This window comes from Heloderma suspectum, chromosome 5, assembly GCF_057233095.1.
Source record: "Heloderma suspectum isolate Gila_16-S chromosome 5, 16-S_ref, whole genome shotgun sequence".
NCBI lineage: Eukaryota > Metazoa > Chordata > Lepidosauria > Squamata > Helodermatidae > Heloderma > Heloderma suspectum.
The window spans coordinates 103578012-103604623 of NC_139462.1; the positions used below are offsets into that span (position 1 = coordinate 103578012).

Below are 26612 nucleotides of genomic sequence, written 5' to 3' on the forward strand. Positions count from 1 at the left end.
TACTATGGGAATATCAGAAAATTGGTAGAACAGTGACAATTAATTGGATACATTTATCCCTGGATATAACATCTACTGAGGAGTCTACACTGCCAATCATGTTGCTCTATATGTTAAAGAGGGCACTGAATACAATAAATGAGAAGATTTAGGAGGAACAAATTCACTCATGTAATTACTGTGATTAGAAATTCCAGACCAAAAGATACTATAGGAATGGGGACATAATATCCACCTGCTGTGATGGTGAACTTGAGATAGAGAAAGAAATTAGGGAAACAGACAAAAGAGGAAATGATTGCATTAATGGATAATTATAAATATTCTCAAATTGGCTGGGTATATGTACATGCACATTATGATAAAGAAACAAAATATCTACATATAATACATTATTGTGCCCTGGAACATGGAGCCAAAAAGAGGGAGGCAACCCTCAGATTCAATTGCCATTATTGCTATAACAAGTACCTGTCTCTTCTCTCAAGTGTGGAGCACTAGGTAATGTCCCTGGCCTCATGCTGCATTTTGGCCGACTGCCTCCAAACACCACGTGAACACAGGGAAGACCTTTCTTCCATTCCTGAGCTTGGAGCTGGTAAAGGATTGAGACAGGAGATAGTCTCACTATTGTGCTTCAGACTTGCCTCCAAATCTCAGCTTGACACCAGAGACAAGAACTGTTCCTGTCCCCTGAGTCAGCCAGACAACAGCTAGCCAAAATTATTGGACCCAGGGTGGTGCCCCAGATCTGGTTATAGATGTAATTGTTGCCAAACTGGGAACATCAATTACATTAAGAACGTAACAAGAGGCATGCTGAATAGGACCACTGGCCTGCCTAGTGAGCATTCTGTTCCAGTGGCCAGCCAGATGCCTATGGGAAGCCCCATAAGGAGGACACAAACACTACAGCACCTTCCTGATTGTGTTCCTTAGCAATTGGTATTGAGACGTATGCTGCCTCTGATACTGGAGGTAATATATAGCTTTCATGACTAGCAGTCATGAATGTATTCGATCCCCCTTTAAGGCTGTCCAAGTTGGTGGGCAGCACTACATTTTGTAGGAAATTCTGAAGTTTAACTACAAACTTCTGTGAAGAAGAACTTTCTTTTAACTGTCTTGAATCTCCCACCATTCAGCTTCATTGCATGACCCAGGTTCTAGCATTATGAGAGGAGAAAAACTTCTCCCTATCCACTGTCTCCACAGCACACTAGAGAAGATAGAACCTCTAGATGGCAAAGGTTTGAAAGGAGTATTAAAGCAGGTTAAGGAAACTGCAGAAAGGCTAAATACATCCTTCATATATATTACCTTCACTGTGGAAGATGGTGGGGAGATACTCATATCTGAACCATTGTTTTTGGGGTGGGCATATGAGGTGCTGTGACAAATACAGGTGGAAAGCTAATTTACATATTACAAAACAAAGGGTAAACAATGTATTCACCCAAGAGCCCTTGAAGAACTCATATGTGAAACTGCTGATTTTTTAGAGACATGAATACATAATATAATTAAAATCAGCCTGCTTACCAAGAATTAGAAGAAAAGGTGGCTGATTTTTAAAACACTGATGTTAGAATACATTTTTACCATACTGGAAACAATCCCTCTAATAGCCAACTCACCTGGACTGACAGGATTGTAGCCAAAATGAGACCATGTTGGGGTAACTCCGAGGTTTGCAGAAGTATAAAAATATTTAGGAAAATAAACCCTATGGGGACAAAAAAACCCAGAAGAATATCCCAACGCGTATGCTCAATGGCAACAGAAAGCTGAGTTACGGAGAAAATGGAACACCTGAAGTAGGGAGGGGAATGGAATAGAACATCCTAGAAGAGGGCATGGCTGACTAGTTAGAACCCTGAACAGAAGCACTTTACACTACAACATTTTTACTGCAGGTCGCACTTGTCAGAATTCCAGCTTGGCTTAGCTTTATGTTTTCTCTTTTTCTAAATTTATTTTTTCAACAACAACAAGAACAACAATGAAAAAAGTAGAATAAATCAATTCAGTCATGCTACCATACACATGGCAATTACGTCACATAATGAAGTTAGCAACAACTTTGAGAAGTCTAATAGATCATGTATATTTCAACCATTATTTATTTATTTATTTATTTATTTCTATACCGCCCAATAGCCGAAGCTCTCTGGGCGGTTCACAAAAACTAAAACCAAACAACACACAATAAAACAATTTAAAATATATAGAACATTAAAACCACAATATAACAATACAACCACAATAAAACCTAGCAGCAGTACAGGAGTTTAAAATACAGATTTAAACAGCAAAGATAAAAATTTAGAAAGCTAAAATGCCTGGGAAAATAAAAAGGTCTTCACCTGGCGCCGAAAGGAGTACAAGGTAGGCGCCAGGCGAACCTCACTAGGGAGCTCATTCCAGAGCCGGGGTGCCACAACAGAAAAAGCCCTCCTCCTAGTAGCCACCCGCCTCACTTCCTTTGGCAGGGGCTCACGGAGAAGGGCCGCTGATGATGATCTTAAGGTCCGGGCAGGCACATATGGGAGGAGGCGATCCTTCAGGTAACCTGGCCCCAAGCCGTTAAGGGCTTTGAATGTTAACACCAGCACTTTGAATCGGGCCCGGAAATGGACTGGCAGCCAGTGCAGCTGGAAAAGTACTGGCGTAATATGAGCTCGCAGGCCAGTCCCTGTTAACAATCTTGCTGCCCTATTTTGGACCAGCTGAAGTTTCCGGACCGTTTTCAAAGGCAGCCCCACGTATAACGCATTGCAGTAATCTAGACGAGAAGTTATCAGAGCATGGATAACTGTAGCTAGGCTATCTCTGTCCAGATAAGGGCGTAGTTGGTATACCAGCCTAAGCTGATAAAAAGTGCTCCGTGCCACTGAGTTCACCTGTGCCTCAAGTGACAGTTCTGGATCCAAGAGCACCCCCAAACTACGAACCTGATCCTTTAGGGGGAGTGCAACCCCCTCCAGAACAGGTTGAATATCACCTAGCCGGGCAGACGAACCACCCACTAACAGTACCTCCGTCTTGTCTGGATTGAGTTTCAGTTTATTAGCCCTCATCCAGTCCATTACCGTGCCCAGGCACTGGTTCAGAACAGCCACTACCTCACCTGGTTTTGATGAGAAAGAGAGGTAGAGCTGGGAGTCATCCGCATATTGATGGCACCTCAGCCCACACCTCCGGATAACCTCCCCCAGCGGTTTCATGTAGATGTTAAACAGCATGGGGGATAGAATAGAGCCCTGTGGAACCCCATGGCACAATTGCCATGGCACAGAGCAATAATCCCCCAGCACCACCTTCTGGAATCGGCCATCCAAGTAGGAGCGGAACCACTGTAGTGCAGTGCCTCCAACTCCCAACCCAGACAACCTATCCAGAAGGATACCATGGTCGATGGTATCGAAAGCCGCTGAGAGGTCCAGGAGAATCAACAGGGTCGCACTCCCCCTGTCCCTCTCCCGGCAGAGGTCATCCCACAGGGCGACCAAGGCAGTTTCCGTTCCAAAACCAGGCCTGAAGCTCGATTGAAATGGATCTAGATAATCCGTTTCATTCAAGAGTGCCTGGAGCTGTCCTACAACCACCCGCTCAAGCACCTTGCCCAGGAAGGGGATGTTGGCCACTGGCCTATAATTGTTAACATCCTCTGGGTCCAGGTTAGGCTTTTTCAGGAGTGGTCTAATTACTGCCTCTTTTAAAGCAGCAGGCACCACTCCCTTTCTCAAGGAGGAATTTACAACCTCCTGGACCCAGCTGGACAACCCCTCCTTGTTTGATTTAATAAGCCATGAAGGGCAAGGGTCAAGCACATAAGTGGTCGATCGGACTTGGCCAAGCACCTTGTCCGCATCCTCAGGCCTCAGTAACTGAAACTCATCCAATAAAACTGGACCAGACGGTGCTCTGAACGCCTCTACCAATGGAACTGCATTAATGGTGGTGTCCAATTCATGACGAATCTGAGTGACTTTATCCTCAAAGTACAGAGCAAACTTGTCACAGCGTGCTACCGAGGGTTCCACCGTCTCTCTCCCTGGCCCAGAATGTAACAGGCCGCGAACCACTCGGAAAAGCTCCGCTGGACGACACTGAGAAGATGCAATGCTGGTGGAAAAGAACTGCCTCTTTGCCACCCTCACCGCCACAGAGTAGGCTCGATAGTGGGCTCTTACCTGTGTTCGGTCAGACTCAGCACAAGTTTTCCTCCACCTGCGTTCTAGCCGTCTCCCCTCTTGCTTCATTGCCCTCAGCTCAGGTGTATACCAAGGAGCTGTCTGGGCTCTGCTCAGAGGGAGAGGGCGCTTGGGCGGGATCGTGTCAACCGCCCGAGTCATCTCTGCATTCCACAGAGCGACCTGGGCTTCGACAGGAGCACCAGCCATACCAGCAGGAAAATCTCCCAGAGCCCTCTGGAATCCATCGGAATCCATTAATCTCCGGGGGCGGACCATTTTAATAGGTCCCCCACCCTTGCAGAGGGGAAAGGCCACCAGAAGTCTAAACCTCAGCAGGAAGTGATCTGACCATGACAAAGGGACAGATGTTAATTCCTCCACTTTCAGATCACCATCCACCTGCCCAGTCGAGAAAACCAGATCAAGCGTGTGTCCTTTTATATGCGTTGGGCCGATGACATGTTGGGACAGCCCCATGGTTGTCATGGCGGCCATGAAGTCCTGAGCCGCCCCAGATACAGCGGCCTCAGCATGGAAGTTGAGATCCCCCAGGACCATCATCCTGGGGGTCCTCAACACCAAGTCTGAGACCACCTCCATCAGCTCAGGCAGGGAGTCTGATGGGCAGCGGGGTGGGCGGTACACCCACCTAATGGCACTGTTCACAGACAACTGAGAAAATTGAAATGCTTTCAAATATTATAATAAATGTATCCTGGATGCATGATTTTCTCAAACAACAGCCTGAATTTAAGGGTCACCTATGTCACAGGTATATTGGTTTCATGCAAGCTAGACACTGTTTGGATTCTTTCGCTCTGAAATACTACAACTATTTACAATTAAAACAAACTCATTACTATAAACCAGGAATCTCAGCCTCATGCAGTATTTGCTCTTGCATAACCTGCTGGGAACCACATGCCAGTGGTGGGCATGACCAAATCAACATTTTCTGTCTTCATAAAATCATAGAATAGTAGGGTTGGAAGGGGCCTACAAGACCACTGAGTCCAACCCCCTGCTCAATGCAGGAATCCAAGTCAGAGCGTCCCTGTCCAGCCTCGTCTTGAACGCCTCCAATGTGGGAGAGCCCACCACCACCCTAGGTAATTGGTCCCACTGTCGTATTGCTCTAACAGTCAGGACGTTTTTCCTGATGTTCAGCCGGAATCTGGCTTCCTGTAACTTGAGCCCATTATTCTGTGTCCTGCACTCTGGGATGATCGAGAAGAGATCCTGGCCTTCCTCTCTGTGACAACCTTTCAAGGTCTTGAAGAGTGCTATCCTATCTCCCCTCAGTCTTCTCTTCTCAAGGCTAAACATGTCCAGTTCTTTCAGTCTCTCTTCATAGGGCTTTGTTTCCAGTCCCCTGATCATCTTTGTTGCCCTCCTCTGAACCCGCTCCAGTTTGTCTGCATCCTTCTTAAAGTGTGGTGCCCAGAACTGGACACAGTACTCCAGATGAGGCCTAACCAGTGCTGAGTAGAGGGGAACTAGTACTTCCCAGGATTTGGAAGCTATGCTTCTATTAATGCAGCCCAAAAGAGCATCTGCCTTTTTTGCAGCCACATCACATTGTTGGCTCATAGTCATTCAATTTGTGATCGGCAACAATTCCAAGATCCTTCTCGCTTGTACTGTTGTTGAGCCACATATCCCCCATCTTGTAACTGTGCATTTAGTTTCTTTTTCCTAAGTGCAGAACTTGGCATTATCCCTATTAAATGTCATTCTGTTGTTTTCTGCCCAGCGCTCCAGTCTATCCAGATCATTTGAATTTTGTTTCTGTCTTCCAAGTATTAGCTATCCCCCTCAATTTTGTGTCATCTGCAAATCTGATCAGCATTCCCTGCACCTCCTCCTCCAAGTCATTAATAAAAATGTTGAAGAGCACTGGGCCCTGCAGTACCCCACTCGTTACCTCTCCCCAGTTTGAGAAGGTCCCATTGATAAGCACTCTTTGAGTCCGATTCTGTAGCCAACTGTGGATCCACCGGATCATTGTTTCATCGAGCCCACTTTGAGCTAGTTTGCTCATCAGGATATCATGGGGCACTTTGTCGAAAGCTTTGCTGACGTCAAGGCATATGATGTCTACAGCATTCCCACGGTCCACAAGGGAGGTTACTTGATCAAAAAATGAGATCAGATTCGTCTGGCAGGACTTGTTCTTGACAAATCCATGTTGGCTTCGAGTAATCATGGCATTGTTTTCAAGGTGCTTACAGATGGATTGCTTTATCATCTGCTCCAGAATTTTCCCAGGGATTGATGTCAGACTGACTGGTCTGTAGTTCCCAGGTTCCTCCTTTTTACCCTTTGTGAAGACAGGGACAACACTAGCCCTCCTCCAGTCATCTGGCACTTCACCTGTCCTCCAGGATTGCTCAAAGAGAATAGACAGTGATTCTGAGAGTTCTTCTGCCAGTTCCTTTATGACTCTAGGATGCAGTTAATCTGGCCCTGGAGATGTGAACTCATTCAAAGTCATTAGGTGTTCCTTGACCATATGCTTATTGATCTCAAGCTGCAATCCTGCCCCTTCAGCCTGTACTTCGCCTTTGCCAGGGGGGTCATAGACCCTCTTTTGGGAGAAGACTGAGCCAAAGTAGGAATTGAGCACCTCTGCCTTTTCTTTGTCATCTGTTATCGTTTTGCCATCCTTATTTTATAGCTGAACCACCATTTCTTTCCTCTGCCTTTTACTACGCACATAGCTGAAGAAAGCTTTTTTGTTGTTTTTAGCATCCCTCGCTAACCTCAGCTCGTTCCCAGCTTTAGCCTTCCTGACGCCATCCCTGCAATTCCGTGCTACCTGCCTGTACTCTTCCTTTGTTACTTGGCCTTCTTTCCACTTCCTATATGTGTCCTTTTTTGTTTTCAGGTCATCTCTAAGGTTTTTGTGAAGCCACATTGGTTTTTTCTTTTGTTTTCCACCTTTTCTTCTTGTTGGAATTGTTTGTGATTGTGCCTTGAGAATTTCCTTTTTTAAAAGCTCCCACCCATCTTGGACTCCTTTTCTCGTTAGCGTCGCTTGCCATGGGACCTTACTGATCATTGTTCTGAGTTTATTAAAATCAGCTTTCCTAATATCCAGGGTACGCGTTTGACTACACTTGGCTTTTGCTTCCTTTAGAACCAAGAACTCAAGTACAACATGGTCGCTTTCCCAGAGTTCCTGTAACTGCTACATTATCCACTAAGTCATCTCTGTTGATTAGGATCAAGTCAAGGACAGCTGATCCTCTAGTTCCTTCCTCTACTTTCTGTAGGAGGAAGTTATCCGCCACACAAGTCAGGAATTTCCTGGAGGGGCCATGTTTTGCAGAATTTGTCTCCCAACAAATAACAAGGAAATTACCATTACTACTACATCATGCTTCCTTGAAACCTTGGCTATTTGCTTTTCAAAAGTTTCATCCTCATCTTCTCCTTGATTGGCTGGCCGGTAGTAGACTTTGACCACCAGGTCCCTTTTATTCTTTGCTCCATTTATTTTGATCCAGATGCTCTCGATGGGGCTACCAAGCTCATCCTCCTGTATTTCTGTGCAGAGATATGTATTTTTCACATACAGTGCAACCCCACCTCCCCTTCTGTTCCTCCTGTTCTTTTTGAACAAGTTATATCCTTCAATTGCTGTATTCTAGTCATGAGAGTCATCCCACCAAGTCTCAGTTATACCTATCAAGTCATAATTTCCCTCCTGTATTAAGAGTTCAAGTTTGTTCTGTTTGTTTCCCATACTCTGGGCATTAGTATATAGACATCGAAGACCATGTGCTTCATAGTCTGGCTTTCTTCCTACATGTGTCTGAAGACTATTATTGGGTGCTATTACAGCTGTTCTCTCCAATGCAGTGCATGAGCCTACGTCCATTGTTACCCCCAACATTACATCTCCCTTCCCCATAGGATTCAGTTTAAAGCCCTCCTGATGAAGTTCTTCATGCTGTGGCCAAACACATTCTTCCCAGCCTTTGTGAGGTGCAACCCATCCCTAGCCAACAGCCCATCTTCCAGGAAGTATAGCCCGTGGTCCCAGAATCCAAATCTCTCTTGTCAGCACCACCTTCGTAGCCAGTCATTCACTCGGAGTATTTTTCGTTCCCTTTCTATCCCTCTTCGAACTACTGGAAGGATGGATGAGAAAACTCTCTGGGCCCCAAAGTACTTGAGTTTCCTTCCCAAAGCTTCAAAGTCTGATGTGATTTCTTCGTAGCTCCGCTTGGCGGTATCATTTGTTCCCACATGGATGAGAAAGGATACCTGTCGGTGGGCTTTATGAGTGCAGGCAACCGTTCAGGCACGTCTCTAATCTGTCCTCCTGGGAGACAACATACCTGGCGAGTCCATGGGTCTTCGCGACATACTTGGGTCTCGATCCCATGCAGCAAGGAGTCTCCCACTACTACCACTCTTCTCTTCTTCTTCTTGTAGGCCTGGGTTTCACTGCCTCTGTTTGACTGACCTTCAGCCTCTTGCTCACTCTCATGTAGGTTCCCCTGTGATTCTTCCTCTGCAGGCTGTCCTCCAGTCTTATCCGCAAATACCTGGAATCAGTTCCACATCTCCACTGCTTCCACTGGTGCAGAGTGGCGTCTAGTTCTTCTTCTCCTAACTGTCACCCTTTTCCACCGAGTATCCTCTACTCCATTTTTCTTCACCTCAGCATTTCCCACTTCTGCCTCATCTTGCTGTTGCTCTTCTGGTCTTCCCTTTGCTGCTGTGGTTCGCCCATTCTGTCCCAAGAACTCTTCGTGTTCTCTTATTCCCCGGAGGGTTGACAGTCGCCGCTCCAGTCCACTTACTTTTTCTTCCAGCAGCGTGATCAACTTGCACTTGTTGCAGGTGTAGGCCATGTTTGCTCTCAGGCAAGAAAACAAACATTGCACACACCTTGCAGGTCACCACCATTGGAGTCTTATCCTTCCATAGCCTCTTTTCCTTTTTTGTGTCTAGCTTTGTGATTGTTCTAGACTAGCCTGTGCCTGCTCCTCTACTCACTAGAGGTCAAAAACAGAGTCCCACTGGTGTGGAAGTGCATGTTACAAGACAAATTTAAAAAAAGTTAGTTAAAAAAGACCCCCCCCCTGGCCAATTCCTGTTTGCTCCCCCTGTCTGCTCGCTCTCTGGGAGCTTGCTTGCTTCTGTAGTCCCTGGACCAGCTGGAGCAGCTTGCTCTGCTCTGCTCAGCTGGGAGGCGGGAAACAGACTGAAGCTTCCTGCCCACTCAGCTGCTGGGAGTACTCAGACCACACACACCCAATTCAGTTGGAGCTCTCAGAAGCACCTGGTGTGCTCACAGCCACTCAGAAGGATAAAGGACAGCCCCCTGGGCTTCCTGCAGCCCAATTACCTCTTAGCCTCTGTCTCCTTTGTCCCCTTTGTCTCTTCTACCACTGCAGCTCCCCTGGCCAACTCCTGTTTGCTCGCTCTGGTTGCTCGCTCTCTGGGAGCTTGCTTGCTTCTGTAGCCCCTGGACCAGCTAGAGCAGCTTGCTCTGCTCTGCTCAGCTAAGAGGCGGGAAACAGACTAAAGCTTCCTGCTCACTCAGCTGCTGGGAGTACTCAGGCCACACACCCCCAATTCAGTTGGAGCTCTCAGAAGCACCTGGTGAGCTCACAGCCACTTCCCATCTCTTTGTCCCCCCACTCTCTCCCTTCCCTTTGTCCCCCCTTCTCTCTGGGCCGATCTACACTTACAGGGTTTTTTTTTGCTTCCAATGAGGTTTCACCGCCCGCCTTTCACACTACGCAGTAGCCACCTTGAATTGGAACTGGAATTTCCCGCTTCCGTGCTCCCGCTTTCAAGACCCTGATATCCCGGTATTTCCCATTAATGTGCTCTGATTTTCTGCCTTCGCTACCGTATCTGGTCGTAGTCCCCTCCCCTGCCTGTCCATATACGGCGGTGTTTATATTTCCCTCTTGTCCAATCACAGCTCTCGACGGCCCTATGTCATCTTCCGGCTACTGGTCAGTAGTTGGATGGGCGACCGCCTGGGAATCAGGCTTCCTGCATTGAGCAGGGGGTTGTTCTGTCCCTTCAAATGAGACTAAGTTTTCCCCCCTTTGGCTTTTTTTTTTTTTTAAATAAGGCGTTATCTTCGAAGAATCGCGGCTTCTCCGTGATGTTTTTTTCCCTAATTCAGGCATGATCTTCAAAGATTCGAATCTTATCTTTGAATCTTCGAAGATCATGCCTAATTAGGAAAACAAACATCACGGGGAAGCCACGATTCTTCGAAGATAACGCCTTAATTTTTTTTTAAAAGCTGAAGGGGGTAAAACCTAGTCTCATTTGAAGGGACAGAACAACTCCCTGCTCAATGCAGGAAGACTGATTCCCAGGCGGTCGCCCATCCAACTACTGACCAGGGCCGACCCTGCTTAGCTTCCGAGATCAGACAAGCGCGAGCACATCCAGCCCTTTGCTTGTCGCTGAGGAAACATTGAGTGCTGAGGAAGCTATGCGATCAGTAGCCGGAAGACGACATGGGGCCGTCGAGAGCTGTGAGCGTGGCGGGAGTGGAATCAGCAGAATCAGGAAGAGTTTCTGATCCTCCAATGAGAGCCTCCATCTTTAAGAGCAGGAAAACAGCACAGCGCTCGAGTGTGAACTGAGCTCACGCATTCGATGAAGCACTGCAACGGGGAAAATGGGTGAGTGTGGACAATCACGTTTTAATGCGAGAGCGTTTAACCCGACAGGACACTGAATTCATTGCGATGACGGGTGCAGTGTAGATCGGCCCTCTGTCTCTATATCTCTGTCTCTCTCCTTATCTCTTTCCCCAGCTGCCACCCCCTGAAAATTGCCCCCCACCCCCGATGCAGCTATTAACCTTAGAAAAAAGATCCCATTTGTGTGAATGGGACCTTTCCCCAAGGCTAAAGGCCATGCATGGTGGTGGTGGTGGGGACAAGGAAGAAGGCTGCGCCCTGGATACAAAGGCTCCATGGGCCACATCCAGCCCATAGGCCAGAGGTTCCTTACCCCTGCTATAAATGTTTTAAGTATAAGAAATAAAGCATTTCCCTGACTTTTGCAGTGGGCTATTCCAACGTCTCTGGAAAACACATGGTTCCTAGCAGGAAATAATGATAATACCAACTGTGAGCATTATAATATATTTTAATTACATCACATAATGAAATATTGTGACATAATTAAATATTGAGAAAATACTGAGAAATACTGAGAAAATGTAAGAGATTCCACCCTCTTTCTAAAACAACTCTGCTGCAAGTGTCAGTTATTCTGTCTGCAGAAGCAAGGCAAAGGACAATCTGGCCTGAAGCTATCAACCACAAGAACATCACTTTTGCCTCTCCAGTGTAAGCTGTATTTTGTGTTTAAATGCCTGTTAATAAGTCACCTCTTCGTTCTGATATTCTCAAACTGATCTCCCTCCTCTACCTTTTCCCTCCATTTCCCTTCCACTGTGTGCTAGTTATTACTTAGACTGTAAGCGTGAGAGTAGGGCCTGTGTCTTTATTTTCTTTTATGTACACTGCCTTAGATACCATCAGCATTCTAAAAACAACAACAGACTGGCATACAAAGCAAATACAGAACAGACAATCCATGGAACCAGCATGTTATTTCATTTCTCCTTTACAAAATTCTGCATTTCTTTTCTAACTTGTTCCAAGGAATGTGAAATTATTCATGCAGGAATGTGAAAGATTTGAGTGATCACATTTGTGACCCAATTTCAGAAAATGTAAACAAAATGGCTAGTAATGGCATGTGCGTTGTCAGCTGCTCTGAGGAGGCCTTCCTGAATATTCAGGCTTATGTCGGCACTCAAGCTTAAGTTAAAATCACAACAGTGGCTCTCCGTTTTATTTTTGTATCTAGGGAAATCCTCTAAGACTGCATTTAGGCAATAGTTTCCTATGTATTTTAAATTGGGCAGAGGCCTGACTTCCATACATAACTCATTTATCAAACTGAAATCTTCATCCTGTTTTAGGGTGCTTCCAGAAGAGGCTTTTATCATTCAATTGCCCTGCATCATTCACAGAATTTTACAGGTGGGGGGTGGGGTGGGGGGTGTCTGCCTTCCATTTACAACCCTCCTGTGTTTTTCCACCATTTCTTCTGTCTTGTTCTTACAAGAAAAAAAATGCAAACTGAAATCTTCATCCTGTTTTAGGGTGCTTTCCGAAGAGGCTTTTATCATTCAATTGCCCTGCATCATTCACAGAATTTTACAGGTGGGGGGTGGGGTGGGGGGTGTCTGCCTTCCATTTACAACCCTCCTGTGTTTTTCCACCATTTCTTCTGTCTTGTTCTTACAAGAAAAAAAATCTGTTGAGGAGGAAAATATGGAATAGCTACACAATGCCTTTTGATTGGTAGCACTAGAAGCCCTCCATCTAGAAGCACCATTAAGGGCATGTAATAAAGTCCTGATGCTCCCTTATCTAGAGCAAAGCACCCTTGGAGGGTGTGATTTTTATCAGAGAAATGGCAGGACGGAGGTACATGATCCTTCCCCTGCCAATGGCTCTCTCACCCTGAAAATCTACCCTTCTTGCTGCTCTTAACCCCTACCAGTGTGTCTGGATCCGTATTCGAGTTCCAGACCTTTGGTCTGGAATCCATCAGGAATAAAAACAGTGTGGGGAGGAATTTCAGTGGAAAAGCAACTGACAAGGAAGGATTAGGGCATGCTTTCTTTGTGCCCCTACTTCAGAAGAGCTTTGCAACAGAGAAGGGGCTGTTGGTCCTTTGTTACATGTGGCTGAAGTATAATATGTAATTTGTCCCTTGGGTAATGGCTACCTCTATTATTACAAAGATGTCTATTGAGTCAATAACTGTCTATGATGAATAACATCCAACTTGAATCTGACAGTACCTAATTAGACATTGACTTCAAGGGGTCAGTACTGCAGCCTTTGGGTTAAATGCACTGAAGTTTTTGTGTAAAACATCTTGCTGCAACCGCAATACTTGTGGTGTTTCTAGCTACACGAGAACAGCACACCACTGTAGTAGTTGTGTGTGCATGCTTGCTCCCTGTCTTTGAACCTTTTCACACATTATGCAGTGGCAAACCCAGGTTTTCCTCTGACACTAAACTTGACAGGCAGCCACAGCTAAACCTGACTCTTTAATGAGTGTATGTGTATAATATATGTGTTTGCAAACACAAGTTTATACCAATTTGTTTGTTCGCAATGAACAGTTTTTGAGTGTATGCTTAGAACATCTGAGGTATACACAAAAACATAATCTCTAAATTGGTGCTTTAAAATGGGCTGTATGGCCTGGGTGACTGAGGATTTAGTAGAGCCTTTATAACTCAGCAGTACAATTAGGGCACAATCCTATCAAGATAGACATCAGTCTCCAAACTCAGAGGATGACGCCTATCCAATGCAGGGCGGAGGGAGCACAGAGGGAATCCTCTCCTCTGTGCTCCAGCCGCCCTGCATTTGTGGCTAGACACACGTTTTTGCGTATCTTGCTGCGGTTTCTGCGGGAAAGAGGGAAGGGGCCCAAAGACCTGATAGGAAGCTGTCTAAAGCAGCTTCTGCAGTCTCCTCCCCTCTTTGTCCCTAGGACTGCCCCCTTTTCGCCCTCTCCACGCTCGGTTTACAAGTGCAGAGACCTTAGCAGCACTGAAAGAACCGCACTGGCTATGAGGGGAGGTGCGAGGAGTGTGGTTTCTGGAAACTGAGAAACCGAAAAATCCTATGGCTGTCTAGACAGTGTCTACTGGCAATAGGATTGCTCTCTTAATCTATTATTAAAATGTCTGATTTTAAAATGAAAGAATATTCAGGAGGAAATAAAGAGAAGTTATACCTGGCAAATATTTCCAAAAACTTTATGCTTTGTTTTGGAAATTCTTTTGGGGTTCCTTTCCATCAAGAATATATTTGAGAAGGATGCAACTTGAAATTAAAGAAGGTGGGTTTGGCTTTCCAGATCTTGCTACATATTATCGGGCTTATCTGCTGACCTGTACTAAATTTTGGTCTTTCTGACCCAGATTTGATTTTCCACCTTGGTCAGTTTTGGGATCTTCCTCTTTGGAGCCTCTCTCCAAATGGATTGCATTAGGTTTCTGGCATATTAAGGCGGATAGAGTTCCTCCCACAATCTTGGCGGTTAGAGATGCATGGCAAATAACGTCACACCAATTACAGTTTGACCCATTTTCCCACACCAAATTGACTTTATGGGGAAATCTAGATTTAAGAATAGGAAAGAAACTGTTTCTGTGGTGGACCTGGACAGATAAAATAATCTTTACCCTGGATCAATTATTGGGTGTTGATGATGAATTTTTGCCATTTTCAGCTTTGTGAGATAAATTTTATTTGCCTGCTACAGCTGAATGGTAGTATTTGCAATTGAAACATTTGTTAGAATCTCGATTCGGTCCTGGACTTCAGGTTGGAGCCAATGTCACCCTTGCAGCATCCTGTGGAATCTCCACGGGATGCTATGTCAAACAGCTTTTTAAAGGTTGAAAAACCTTTTAATCTCTCCCCTGGAATGAATAGGGGAGGTGGGAGCAGCTCTGGATGAAGTTTTGGAAGAACAGCTCTCTCGGCATGGTAGCAGGGGCTCTGAACTCCAGGGCTAGTCTGCCAGAGCTTAATCATCGCTCAAAGTTGTTTGAACCTCCTAATCAATTAGGAGAAATTAGGGCTGACGTGCTCCATTGTAGTTTTTGGATTAAGAAACGCCAACAACATTTGAGGAATGGATTAAGAAATATCAATAATATTTGAGGACCTGCAAGATCTGTTTGAAGAGAAGGATGACCATGTGAAGGCGAAAAAAAGGATCTCCGCCTACCCCCCTCCCACACACACACACCTCCATTGGCAAAGGCTCCAAGAAGCGAAAATACAGAGGAGTTACTTGCTCTGATAAAAACTTTGTCCTTGCAATTTGCAGAACAGGCTAAGAGGTTGGATACCATCCAAAATTCCATCACTGCCCTGCAAGGGGCTGTGGATTTAATTAATGCTTCTTGGCAAAAAATGGAGGCGAAGGTTAATGAGCTGCAAGATCAGATGGCAGGGAATGAAATTACATCACAAGCTTTTTTCAACAATTTTTCTGTCAGAATTTCTCAACTGGAGGCTTTAGCGCGCAGAGCAAATGTACGTATTATTGGTATTAAATATTTACCTACTGATGTAAATCTGTCTACTTTTGTAGATAAGTTCCTGCATGAGATACTCCCTGTGCCATTTGATTATTCATTTGATATTGAGCAGGCATGTCGTGTGTCAAATGCCAAAGGGACTAGTTATACGATTATAGTCCAGTTTGCAAGAATCTCCACAAAAAAAATATATCCTGCATTTGGCAAGAGAGGCTGGAAACCTTTTTTGGAAACAAGATAAAATTATGCTATTTCCGGATTACATCAAAGAAGTTGCTGATAAAAGAAGGCAATTTACCAAGGCGAAAAATATGGGAAAACAAATGAACTTACAATATCACCTAAAGTATCCTGCTACATTTTGCATTTTTTCTGAAGGCCAGATGAAGAAGTTCCTAAATCATGAAATGGCGGAGGCGTGGCTAAATGGAAAATTGCATGAGATTTCTGTTCCAGCACCATGAATCTACAAACATGTTTTGCTAACTGGCTATGTTTAGTCTGGAAGATCCAGGCTAGGTCAGAGATGTTTCTCTCTCTCTCTCTCTTTTTCTTCTTCTCTTATTTTCTCTCTCTTTTTTTCTTTTCTTTAAACCCTTTCTTTTTAAAATGGATATGATATACTGTACTTAAATTTACTGTCTGAGGGTGTATAGAAATGTGGACACCTATTGATATATTTAGTACAAAATATATTAGTGATTGTTGTGAGGGTGATTTAAGCTTTAGTATTATATAACATTATAAAACTTATTAGTGATTTGTTATTATTATTATGCATCCTTTTAAATCTCCTTCCTTTTAAAAATATTATTATTATTATCATTACCGGTTAGTAAGATTTTTGGTTGGTTAAATTGTTAAGCTTTATTATTATATGTTAGCTAAAGGACAATATATGGTTACTGGAAATGAATTGTAGGCCTGCTTCCTTGCTAGAAGACTGATGATATGATATTGAAATGTCAGGTTGATTATTTATGCTGTATTGAATATATTGCCAATATTATAGGTATAATTTTTAAACAGAATGGGATTTGAAGTTTCTGTATAATGAACTTTAAATTTAATTATTTTAAATAATTTAAAATATTTTTTCATGTTTTTTTCTCTCTCCTTCTCCTTCTCCTGTTTTCTTTTTCTTTTCTGTTATTGCTGTGTCCTCCTAAGAATATTGTATTGTTGGGAAATTGTAGTTATTGATTAGGTTGTTGGTATTGTTTGTTTTATTTTATTTATTAAATTTATTAATCGCCCATCTGGCCGGTCACCCAGCCACTCTGGGTGATGTATAAACTGTTTTTATTGTTGTACAATAAAATTCAACATTAAAAACATGACATTTCTAAAATTACCCTAGCCCACCACAAATGCCTGCCTGAACAACCATGTTTTTAATGCATGGCAGAAGCTCATTAAAGCGGGGGCATGGCGGAGTTCCCTAGGGAGGGAGTTCCACAGAGTGGGGGCCACCACAGTTAAGGCCCTCTCCCTCATCCTCACCAGCCTAGTTGTCCTGGCTGATGGGACAGAGAGAAGGCCATCCGAGGCTGATCTTGTTGAGTGGCCTATCTGATGTTGCTGGAGGTGCTCCTTGAGATAGGCTGGGCCGGAACCATATAGGGTTTTAAAGGTCAAAACCAACACCTTGAATTTGGCCCGGAAAACAACTGGTAGCCAGTGCAGCTCCTTCAGCACTGGAGTGATGTGATCTTGCCGGCGGCTGCCTTTAATCAGGCGAGCCACCATGTTCTGTACCAGCTACAGCTTCCGAACCGTCTTCAAGGGTAACCCCAAGTAGAGCGCATTAGAGTAGTCTAAACGAGAGGAGACCAGGGCATGTACTACCGATGGGAGCAGATGGTCGGGAAGGTAGGGGCGCAGCTGCCATATCAGATGGAGTTGGTACAGCGCTGTCCGGCTCACAGCTGACACCTGAACCTCCATGGACAGCTGGGAGTCTAAGATGATCCCCAAGCTGTGGACCTGGTCTTTCAAGGGTAACCATACCCCATTCAACACCAGGTCAACATCCCCCAACTTCCTCGTCTCCCACCGAAAGTACCTCGGTCTTGTCAGGGTTCAGCTTATTCCTCCCCATCCAGCCACTCACTGTCTCCAGACATTCGGACAGGGATTCTACGGCCAACCTTGGTGAAGATTTGAACGAGAGGTAGAGCTGCGTGTCATCCGCATACTGATGACATCGAAACCCCAAACCTCCTGATGATAGCCCCCAGTGGTTGGAACCCTGTGGCACCCCACAAGTGAGCGGCCACGGGTCCAAAACCTCCTCTCCCAGTGCTACCCTCTGGTACCTGCCGGAGAGGAAGGACCGGAACCACCGGAATACGGTGTCTCCAATGCCCAACCCCTCCAGGCGGTCCAGAAGGTTACCGTGGTCAATGGTATCAAAAGCTGCTAAGAGGTCGAGGACAACAAGGAAGGAGCATTCGCCCCTACCCAGAGCCTGCCTCATATCATCCACCAAGGCGACCAAGGCTGTTTCTGTCCCATGCCCAGGCCTGAAGCCCGACTGAAATGGAGCCTGGTCAGCCTAGGCTAATTAAAAATTAGCCTAGATAATCAGCTTCTTCCATGTGTGCCTTCAACTGCATCACCACCACCCGCTCAATCACCTTGCCCCAAAAAGGCAGATTCGAGACCGGGTGAAAGTTGTTCAGAACTTGGGGATCCAAGGAGGGCTTTTTTAAAAGCGGGCTTATCACTGCCTCCTTGAGGGCTAATGGCATCACTCTCTCCTCAAGGAAGGCGTTCACCACCACCCTGATCCCCTCACCCAGTCTCTCTCTGCAGCTCATAATGAGCCAAGATGGGCAAGGATCAAGTAAGCAGGTGGTCGGCCTTACAGATGAAAGCACCTTGTCCACTTCATCAGAAGGAAGAAGCTGGAACCGATCCCACAAAACCGGTGTGCCACAGACCGCCTCCTGCTCACTAACTGTATCCACAGTGAACGGAATAACACTCCTATTCCGATCAATTTTATCTGCAAAGTGCCTTGCCAAGGCCTCACAGGAGGCCTTAGAATGCTCCAGTGGTTCTGGAGCAACTGGACCGACCAGGCTCCGGACCACTTGGAACAGCCTCCTGGGACAACACTCTGCAGACACGATAGAGGCAGCATAATATTCCTTTTTTGCTGCTTTCACCGCCACGTGATAGGCTGAAAATACAGCTCTAGCCCGTGTCTGATCGCCTTTGGAGCGAGACTTCCGCCACCGGCGCTCTAGCCGTCTCACCTCCTGTTTCAGAGCTCGTAACTGCAGACTGAACCATGGTGCAGTCCGAGCCCTGTTCAGGGGGAGAGGGCATTTCAGAGCCACCCGACCTAATGCCCCAGTGACCGCGGCATTCCAGCCACTCACCGGGGTCTCGACCGAGTGGCCATTGGCATGCTCCAGAGAATCCCCAAGCGCGTTCAGGAATCCATTCGGATCTATAAGACGCCTGGGGCGGACCATTTTAATGGGTCCTCCACCCCTGCGGAGGAGTTGTGGAACCGAGAAGTCCAACGTCACCAGATAGTGATCTGACCATGACAAGGGGGTGGTGGATATACCCTCGACTTCCAGATCACTCCCCTCTTCTCCAGAAACAAACACAAGGTCTAGTGCATGACTGGCTACATGGGTGGGTCCAGTTGGAATATGGTGCAGCTCCCAGGAAGCCATGGTCTCCATGAAGTCCTGAGGTGCTCCTGTGAGGACAACCCCCAAATGTACGTTGAAGTCCCCCAACACCAACAAGTTAGGGGACTGCACACGCAGTTTCATTTATTTTCATTTATTTCATTTACAAAGTTAAAAAATAGAATAAAAGTATTTTTTTTAAAATCTAGATTCGGTCCTGCTGCTTTACTGCCTTGGAGTCCCCTTTGCTATTGGAAACACTTATTGATGCTGACCAGATATATCGACCCACAATTCATGTTTATAAATACTTATCATCAGTGAATAAATACGATACACTGGATTTACAGCAAGAATGGAACAGGGAATTGGAATGTCCTATTTTGTCTCATCAATTGACCGCCATTTTGGCATCTGTATCTGACATTTCTATGGACCTCCGGTTATGTCTTACACAGCAAAAACTTTTGCTTTGTGTCTGTTGGATGCCACAATGTCTCTTTAACAACGGTTTGTCAAACTTGGCTAACTGTTGGAGGTGTAACGCAGTTAATGCTTCTTTTATTCATATGTTTTGGAAATGCCCAATAGTTGCCTCCTTTTAGGAGGCAGTTATTCTATGGATCAACTTTGCATTGGAATGCTCTTTAATATTTACTGATGTACATGTTCCCTTAAATGGTTCACCTGCTTTTTGGAATGTAACACATGGTCAGCATCAATGGATTTTTCACGCCCTTCTGGCTGCTAAAAGACTGATACTACAATACTGGAAGCATAAAAGCTCACTGCCTATAATGCAATTGATTGAAGACTGAACAACACTAGCAACATTTGAAAGGCTGATATATAGGTGTCACTTGCGAATGGACTTATATTTGGATATTAGGTCTGCCTTTACTGAAGTTTATGTGTAACCTATTCTTTTCCCCTTTTTTCTAGAATGTTATAATATTTGAAACTGAGGACTTTAGAACAAAGTCTTCAGTTTTTTCTGTTTGTTCTGTGAAATTTCTAATTAAAATTGTGTGTGTGTTTTTAAAGGAGGAAATAAAGAGACAGCTAAGTTAGGGCTTTAGTTGCAAGCTTATTTTCTAGAGCTTACCAAGAACCTTCTCAAAGAATAAAGGGACTAGTAAAAAGGAAACTGAAAGGGAAAATCAAGAGGGTCAGATCTCTTGAGAAAGTTTGGGTATTATTCAGTAATAGAAGCTTAGCTAGAATGTATGCTGCAGATCAGGAAAGGTACCACCAAGTTCAAAAGGATGTCAGCATGGCTAATGTGCAGAGTCAAGGAAGTTATTAGAGGCAAAACATTGTTCTCAGAAAATGTAAGTCTAGTCCAAATGAAGAGAACAACAAGGAACATAAACTTGTACCAAACCATAGTTGAGTGAAAATGTTCATGTTAAAATTTTATGAAATGATCCAGCCCATGTGGTCACAACTCTGACTATGCAAAGGGATAGGCACTGGGGTCTCCAATACTCCCTCTCCCTGGCTAGCCTTCAGTCATGTTCACATCACAGTGTGCTGGCCATTACTTGGGGATCAGAGGACGACAGGGATGGATGGGCCTAGGGAGGCATACACCTTCCTCCTGTTACAGCGTCACACAGTATACTGTGGCATGCCTGTGGCTGAGAGTGAGTCAGGTTGTGGGAGGGAAGAACAGAGAGAGGAGGGCAACAATGGGGTGCAGCTGTGCCTGTCTGAGGATGGCCCTTCGTTTTTACAAAAATTCTACATAGAAATGATATATCAGTGTTCATTATTTTAACACTGCACAATACATTTTGTTTAGTAGGTTTATGAGTATCACAATGTAAATATTTAATGAGGAAAATGCTACCTGAAATTCCAGCCCATAGTTTTCCCTGCAGAATTCCCGCAGCTTAGGATACACATGTTCCCGTAATGCACTTCTTTCTGCTACTGTATCTGCAGGCAAGGAGGGGAGAAAGCTTGTTAACAATATTTGTGACAGCTGTATATTTATAGTATTGTAGTTTTATGCAGGAGAGAAGACTAATCTTAAAAACTGTGAGTACAACTTAATGCAGCAATCTGAGTTTTATGCTGTAGGGAATGTCCTGTTGAGCTGAAATGCTTGTTGTGACATTTACCAATATTCATTTTAATACTCACTCCAACTATTCAACCCCCTTCTGTTGTGTATAAGACTCCTAGATTTTTTTTACAGTTAGCAATATCTCTAGAAAGAGAAGACAATCCAAAGCCTAGCAGCAGTCTAGCAGTTATGGATAAGCAGGTTTAAGGGTTTCTATAACAACTTTAACATAGAGACAAAAACTACCTTTTTTTTGTTATTAACAGGTTTGTTAGAATTTTTTCCCCCCATTTCCCAATACAATACAAACGGTAAACCCTTCCGCCCTCTTGCTCCCATTCCCTTCCCTTTAGATTTCCCCTTCCCTTTTTCATATTGTCCTGTATTTAAAAAGTAAAGGTTTCATGACTATATGTAAAACCATTAATCAAAAATTGGGTAAATTAATAGTTACATAGAAAAATAAAATAAAGAATATAATAAATAAAATAAAAGGCACGTCGCTTTGCTGGTCTGCACTGGTTTTGCAGTGGATCACATTACTCTGCATATAACTTAAGAACATTTCAACTCTTGAAAATGTAAGCTGTGGACAAGTGGGGACAAATCTGTTTTTGAAAACCCATGTATTATGCCATATAATCATTAATGAGTGAGGACTGACTACGGCCCTGATGTGTGTATTTTTTCAGCATCAAACTTGGATTTGCCACAAGTAATGCATGAAAAAGCCAAGAGTTCTCAATCAAGAGTGTGATACAGGGGAACACAGTATATTCTATCTTTCTTGGTGAGTGCTTAAAAATGTTGTAAAAACAGGTGCTTTTTACATTTATTTGTGCTCTAAATAAAAATTATTTATTTTAGGTTGATAAAATCCACATGTCTACCTCAGCAAAGACCCTTTATTTGACTCTGGGATCACTTACAATGAGAGATTTAAGGCATGCATTTTTATCTCAACCTTATATCGATCTAACAATGATAAAAAATAAATAGTATTAAAATGTTTTAAATAACTCAATAACCCACAATCAGATTCAAAACAGCAGCAAACCGATATTCAAAAAGCAGCACTCAAGAACGCCTGTTCAGAGAGGGCAGTGTAGGGGCCCTGCAGACTTCTCTCAAGAGCCCATTCCAAATCCTCAGCACCACAACAGAAAAGGCCTTTTGTAGATTTAGCTCTGTTCCTTTCAGAGTGTAAGCCAGCCTAAAGGAAATATGCCTGTATACCAGGAATGGGGAATGTGGAGCCTGCCAGATGTTGTTGGACTGCAACCTCATCATTCCTCACCATTAGCTATGCTTGCTAGGGCTGATGGGAGTCCAAATAACGTTCTGGAGAACTACATGTTTCCCACCCCTGTTGTATATCTTTGGAAATCTAGACTTAAAGCAGGGTGTGGAAAGGTGGACATTCCAGCCCCTCTTGTGTTGGTTGAGATGTCATGAATGAGTGGCAAAAATAGCACTCTCAGCATCCCATACATTGACCAAGATATCCATCCTCACTGGATTTGACCCTTCATAGATAGAGGAACTAAACAAAACAAGAAACAAGCAATGTTAATGGTAGGGAAAGGGGGTAAAGGAATTGCAACTGTATTTTATACCATCTTAATAGATGCTCAGATGGGTTCGATGGTTGGCTTGAAAAAAGTGAAGAAAGGTGACTTTGGAAGGGAACTAGAAGATGTTAGTTGGAACTATGGGATAACAGACTATTTAGATGTGTCAGCCTCTATCCAAGAAACCTCCCTGAAAGTCTTGCTCAGATGGTATCACATGTGGATCCAACTGGTGCATATTACTTCAACGTGCAGCCCCCTCTTTTGGAGAGGCTGCAAGACAAAAGGCACATACTTCCATTTATGGTGGGAATGCCCACAAATACAGGGATTCTGGCTGCTGGTACATAGAGAAATAATGACTATTACCAGAGAAATGATCGTATGTGAACCAAAACTTTAAAAATCATTGTGTAAAGGATTTAATGGAAGTATTAAATGTAAAGATTTGCTATCAGTCTTGTTAATTGCCACTCACCAGACAATCACTTAGCAGCGGAAAAACTGGATAACCTGAACTTACCTGCATGGTATCGAAATATATGAACAGTGGCGATTTCAGAAAAAAATAACGTATGACTTAGCTTTGATCCAAGGAAAGACAGAACCACTAGCATTTTATGCTATATGGTGGAGTTTTATTCAACATACATCACAACCAGATTTACAACAATATACGCCGTCTGCTTTGAGCATTTGGACATTATAACAACTAAACGAAGATTATACAGCACTCTTATTAAGTTTCTTGTAATAGCCCACTGTGCCCCAGTTGTCAGGGGACTATTCCCAGGGGCTTTTATTGTTGTTTCTGAATTTTCATTTTCATGATATATAATACAATTCTATTTTTAAAAAAACCTAAACAAAACCAGAAACAAGACATGCCCCTGCAACTGGTTGTCAAGTTCCCCCCTCTCCCTTTATACTGACTACTATTATAATTTCATTTTTCTGTCAAAGAACTCAAGATGACATGCATGGTCTTTCTCCTTTATCTTCACAACTCTGTGAGATAGGCTAAGCTAAGTCTGACTGGCCGAAGGTCACCCTTTAAGCTTCATGGCTGAGTAGGGATTTAAAGCTTGATCTCCCCATTCTAACCACTACACCACTCTGATTCTCCCCATGCTGTTGAAGTGCAACTTACCTCCTACTCTGACTTCATTATGCTGAGAGTTTCCCTTTACATTGCCGATAGCAGTAGCATCTAATGATATGGAGTGGGTGGAGAACTCAATTTAATGATGTTGAGGCATGCGGCAAGTTCTACAAGATATTATTGAGCAGGGGGACTGACATGAGTCTGCTGTTGAAGGCCAGTTAAGAACAGCTATTTTATTAAACATAAGAACAATTAGAGAAAGCAAGGCCTTACAGTGTAGGATATGGATGGGTCTTGTTATGAGCCAGCTTTTTCATGTTTTTGCCTTTCTGTGTGTCAGTTCAGAAATGGTTCCAAGCAGACCAATAGGAAGTCTGTCACTGTGGCTATGTTCTAGTCTAGTGGATTAACTATGCTAAAAGGTACTAGTGCCATGCCGAATTCTGTCCCCTATTTTCAGGATTTTTTTCTCTCCCTGCAAAAGAGGCATTATTTTTTCTGCAGGAAAAATTCTGTTGCCCTCATGTTCTGCTTGTGGGCTTCCCTTAGGCATCTGGTTTGCTACTGTGAGAAGAATGGTGAATCAGATCGGCCTTTGGTCTGAACCAGCACAGCTTCTCTTATGTTTCTGTAACTGCTGCATTAAAATTACAGTGCCAGTTTGAAAACAATGATTGGCCACTGTTCAGCAACAGAATTAGCTCTACTGCTGCTGTGGTCTTGGAATTAGATTTAAACTACCTTTGTGTTCAGATGTATCTGAGTGAATGCATTTATTCAGTACATCACTAAAGAAGACAGAAGAGCCCTTTCTGTATAAAGGTGGGTATTTCTGCTTACAGAAAAATTTGTCAGTGGAAGAGTGTAACAGAATGCGCGTTAAGAATTTCTACACACCCACTCACCAACCCTCCTCTACTCCTCCCAGTGCCTCATGCTTCTGTGCTTGGAAAGGCAATGGCACATAATTAAAATGGAATAAACTAATTAGGATGCATGACAGATAACCTAGATTAATTACATAAAAATCTAACCTACCTTTTCTTGGTAGAAAGTCTGCGCGATTAGCTTACTTAAATAAAATAAAATAAAATAAAATAAGCTATGTCAGATGGGAGGTTTTACCAGCCTTCTGCAGAGGAAAAGAGACACTTAAATGTCCTTTTCTTGCTGCCAAAATGGAAATGGACCATAAGTTATTTTTATATCATGTTAATTAGATATTCTGAAATCCAAAGAAGTCTGTCTTTAAAAATGCAGAATGAACTAAGAATCTTTTGGTTTCTTTGAAGTCTGTCTCAATGCTTATGTAAGACTGTGCACAGATCATAGTTTTTTAAGCATCTGGATGTGCAATTCTATACATGTTTACTCAGAGGTAAGTCCCCCTGTGTTAACTGGGGCTTACTCCCTAATACGTTTTTTTGGGAATTGCAACCTTAAAGGATTCAAACATGTGTCTTCCATTTGTGGAAGGGACTCAGATTCATCAAAGCCTTCTGCTGGAGAAAGGGGTGGGGGAGGTAATTTTTGCCAATTCCCACTTCCACCTACAGCCCCCTGAAAAGTGGCTCCACAGCATCAGGGGACCCGCCCCTCCTCAAACAGCATGGGATGCAGTGCTGGTGGCTGCAGGAGGAATCAGTGAAAATCACCTCAGCTCCCTCCAGCGGAGCATCCTATGAGTAAACTCCATTCATGCAAGCCTGGATTGCACCCATCATGATTAGGGTTGCCAACCTTTTAATTAGGCCTGATGCTTGATATGCAACAATAAGCAGGTGATAATGTTTCTCCATGTGAAAAGTTTCACCTGCTTCTTGAAGATCACCTGCTCTTAAAAATGTAACTACAGTGGTTGGCTGAAGAGCTGACAACCCAAAGGATGATAGAATCACCACTGCATTACAAAACTGTTCAGGCTATAGCAGGACATGGAAAACTGTCATGTTTACCAAAGGAAATGATGGCTCTACATTTTTGCCTTTAAGGCAGCAATCCTATAGATATTTACCCATGGATGGCCTACTGAACTCAACGTGGCTTATTTCAGAGTGGGTAAGGGAAATATACATACATACCAAAACTCAGAGAACTAAACCATTCATCCATCAATGGTGCCCTCCATGCTTCAGACAGACTACTTTTTTCTTTTCTTATTTTAAGAAAATAAGGCATCTTGGGGAGGCATCTTCCCAAGCAAGTTCAGATATGGATAGGCATGCTTCTCAGGATGCTAACGCCCAGATGGCTGGGCCTGAAGCCCCCTCCGTGAGAACCCAGGAGGAGGAGGAGGAGAGCGCGGGTTGTGACCTGAGGGATGCTAGACAGCAGTGCAGAGCAAAGCGGGAAAAGCTAGAGGCGGAGCTCAGACAACGGATAATGTGTGAGGGTCAACGTGGGGGAGCATCACTGGAAGGGAAGGGCCTCCCTCCCTAAGTTGTTCTAGCCAGCAAGTTCTTGTTTCAAACTGCTGGCAACATTGTAGCTTCGATTTGGATCCCCTGTTGTCATTCATAAATGAAGCACCTGTATTCCTTTGTAGCCTGAGAGTCTTCAAAGATTTGCATCTGTAATGAACCTGTTGATAGTGAATTAAAGGTGAGAGACTGAATCCTCTCTTCTTGTGTGTGTGCATGAGGAAGGAGGGGGCCAAGGGAACGTGACAGAAAAGCTTGCATAAACAAGTATTTTTCAGGAGGTGTTTAAAACACACCACATTTTCTGCCTCCCGAACTGCACAGGGGAGAGGGTTTAAGAAGGGTGGGTGCCACTACTCAGAAGCCTGCTTTCTGGATGTCACGTGGCGACATTCCATTGCTTGTGGCATGACCAACAAGGCCTCCTCTGGGGATCTCAATGGTCAG

The 26612-nt window shown here is 44.0% G+C and overlaps 1 protein-coding gene across 2 annotated transcripts in view; it reads right to left on the bottom strand.

Annotated features, from left to right (window-relative positions):
• The window catches only part of NWD2 (NACHT and WD repeat domain containing 2), a 113043-nt gene that overhangs the window by 53363 nt on the left and 33068 nt on the right, over positions 1–26612 (bottom strand). For both annotated transcript variants that reach the window (XM_084856961.1, XM_084856960.1), the window contains exon 2: positions 20851–20939. Coding sequence is in view for 1 of the 2 variants with exons in the window: in XM_084856960.1 (XP_084713086.1) it covers positions 20851–20939 (89 nt within the window). In the remaining variant the exon portion in view is untranslated. The remainder of the gene's footprint in view (positions 1–20850; positions 20940–26612) is intronic.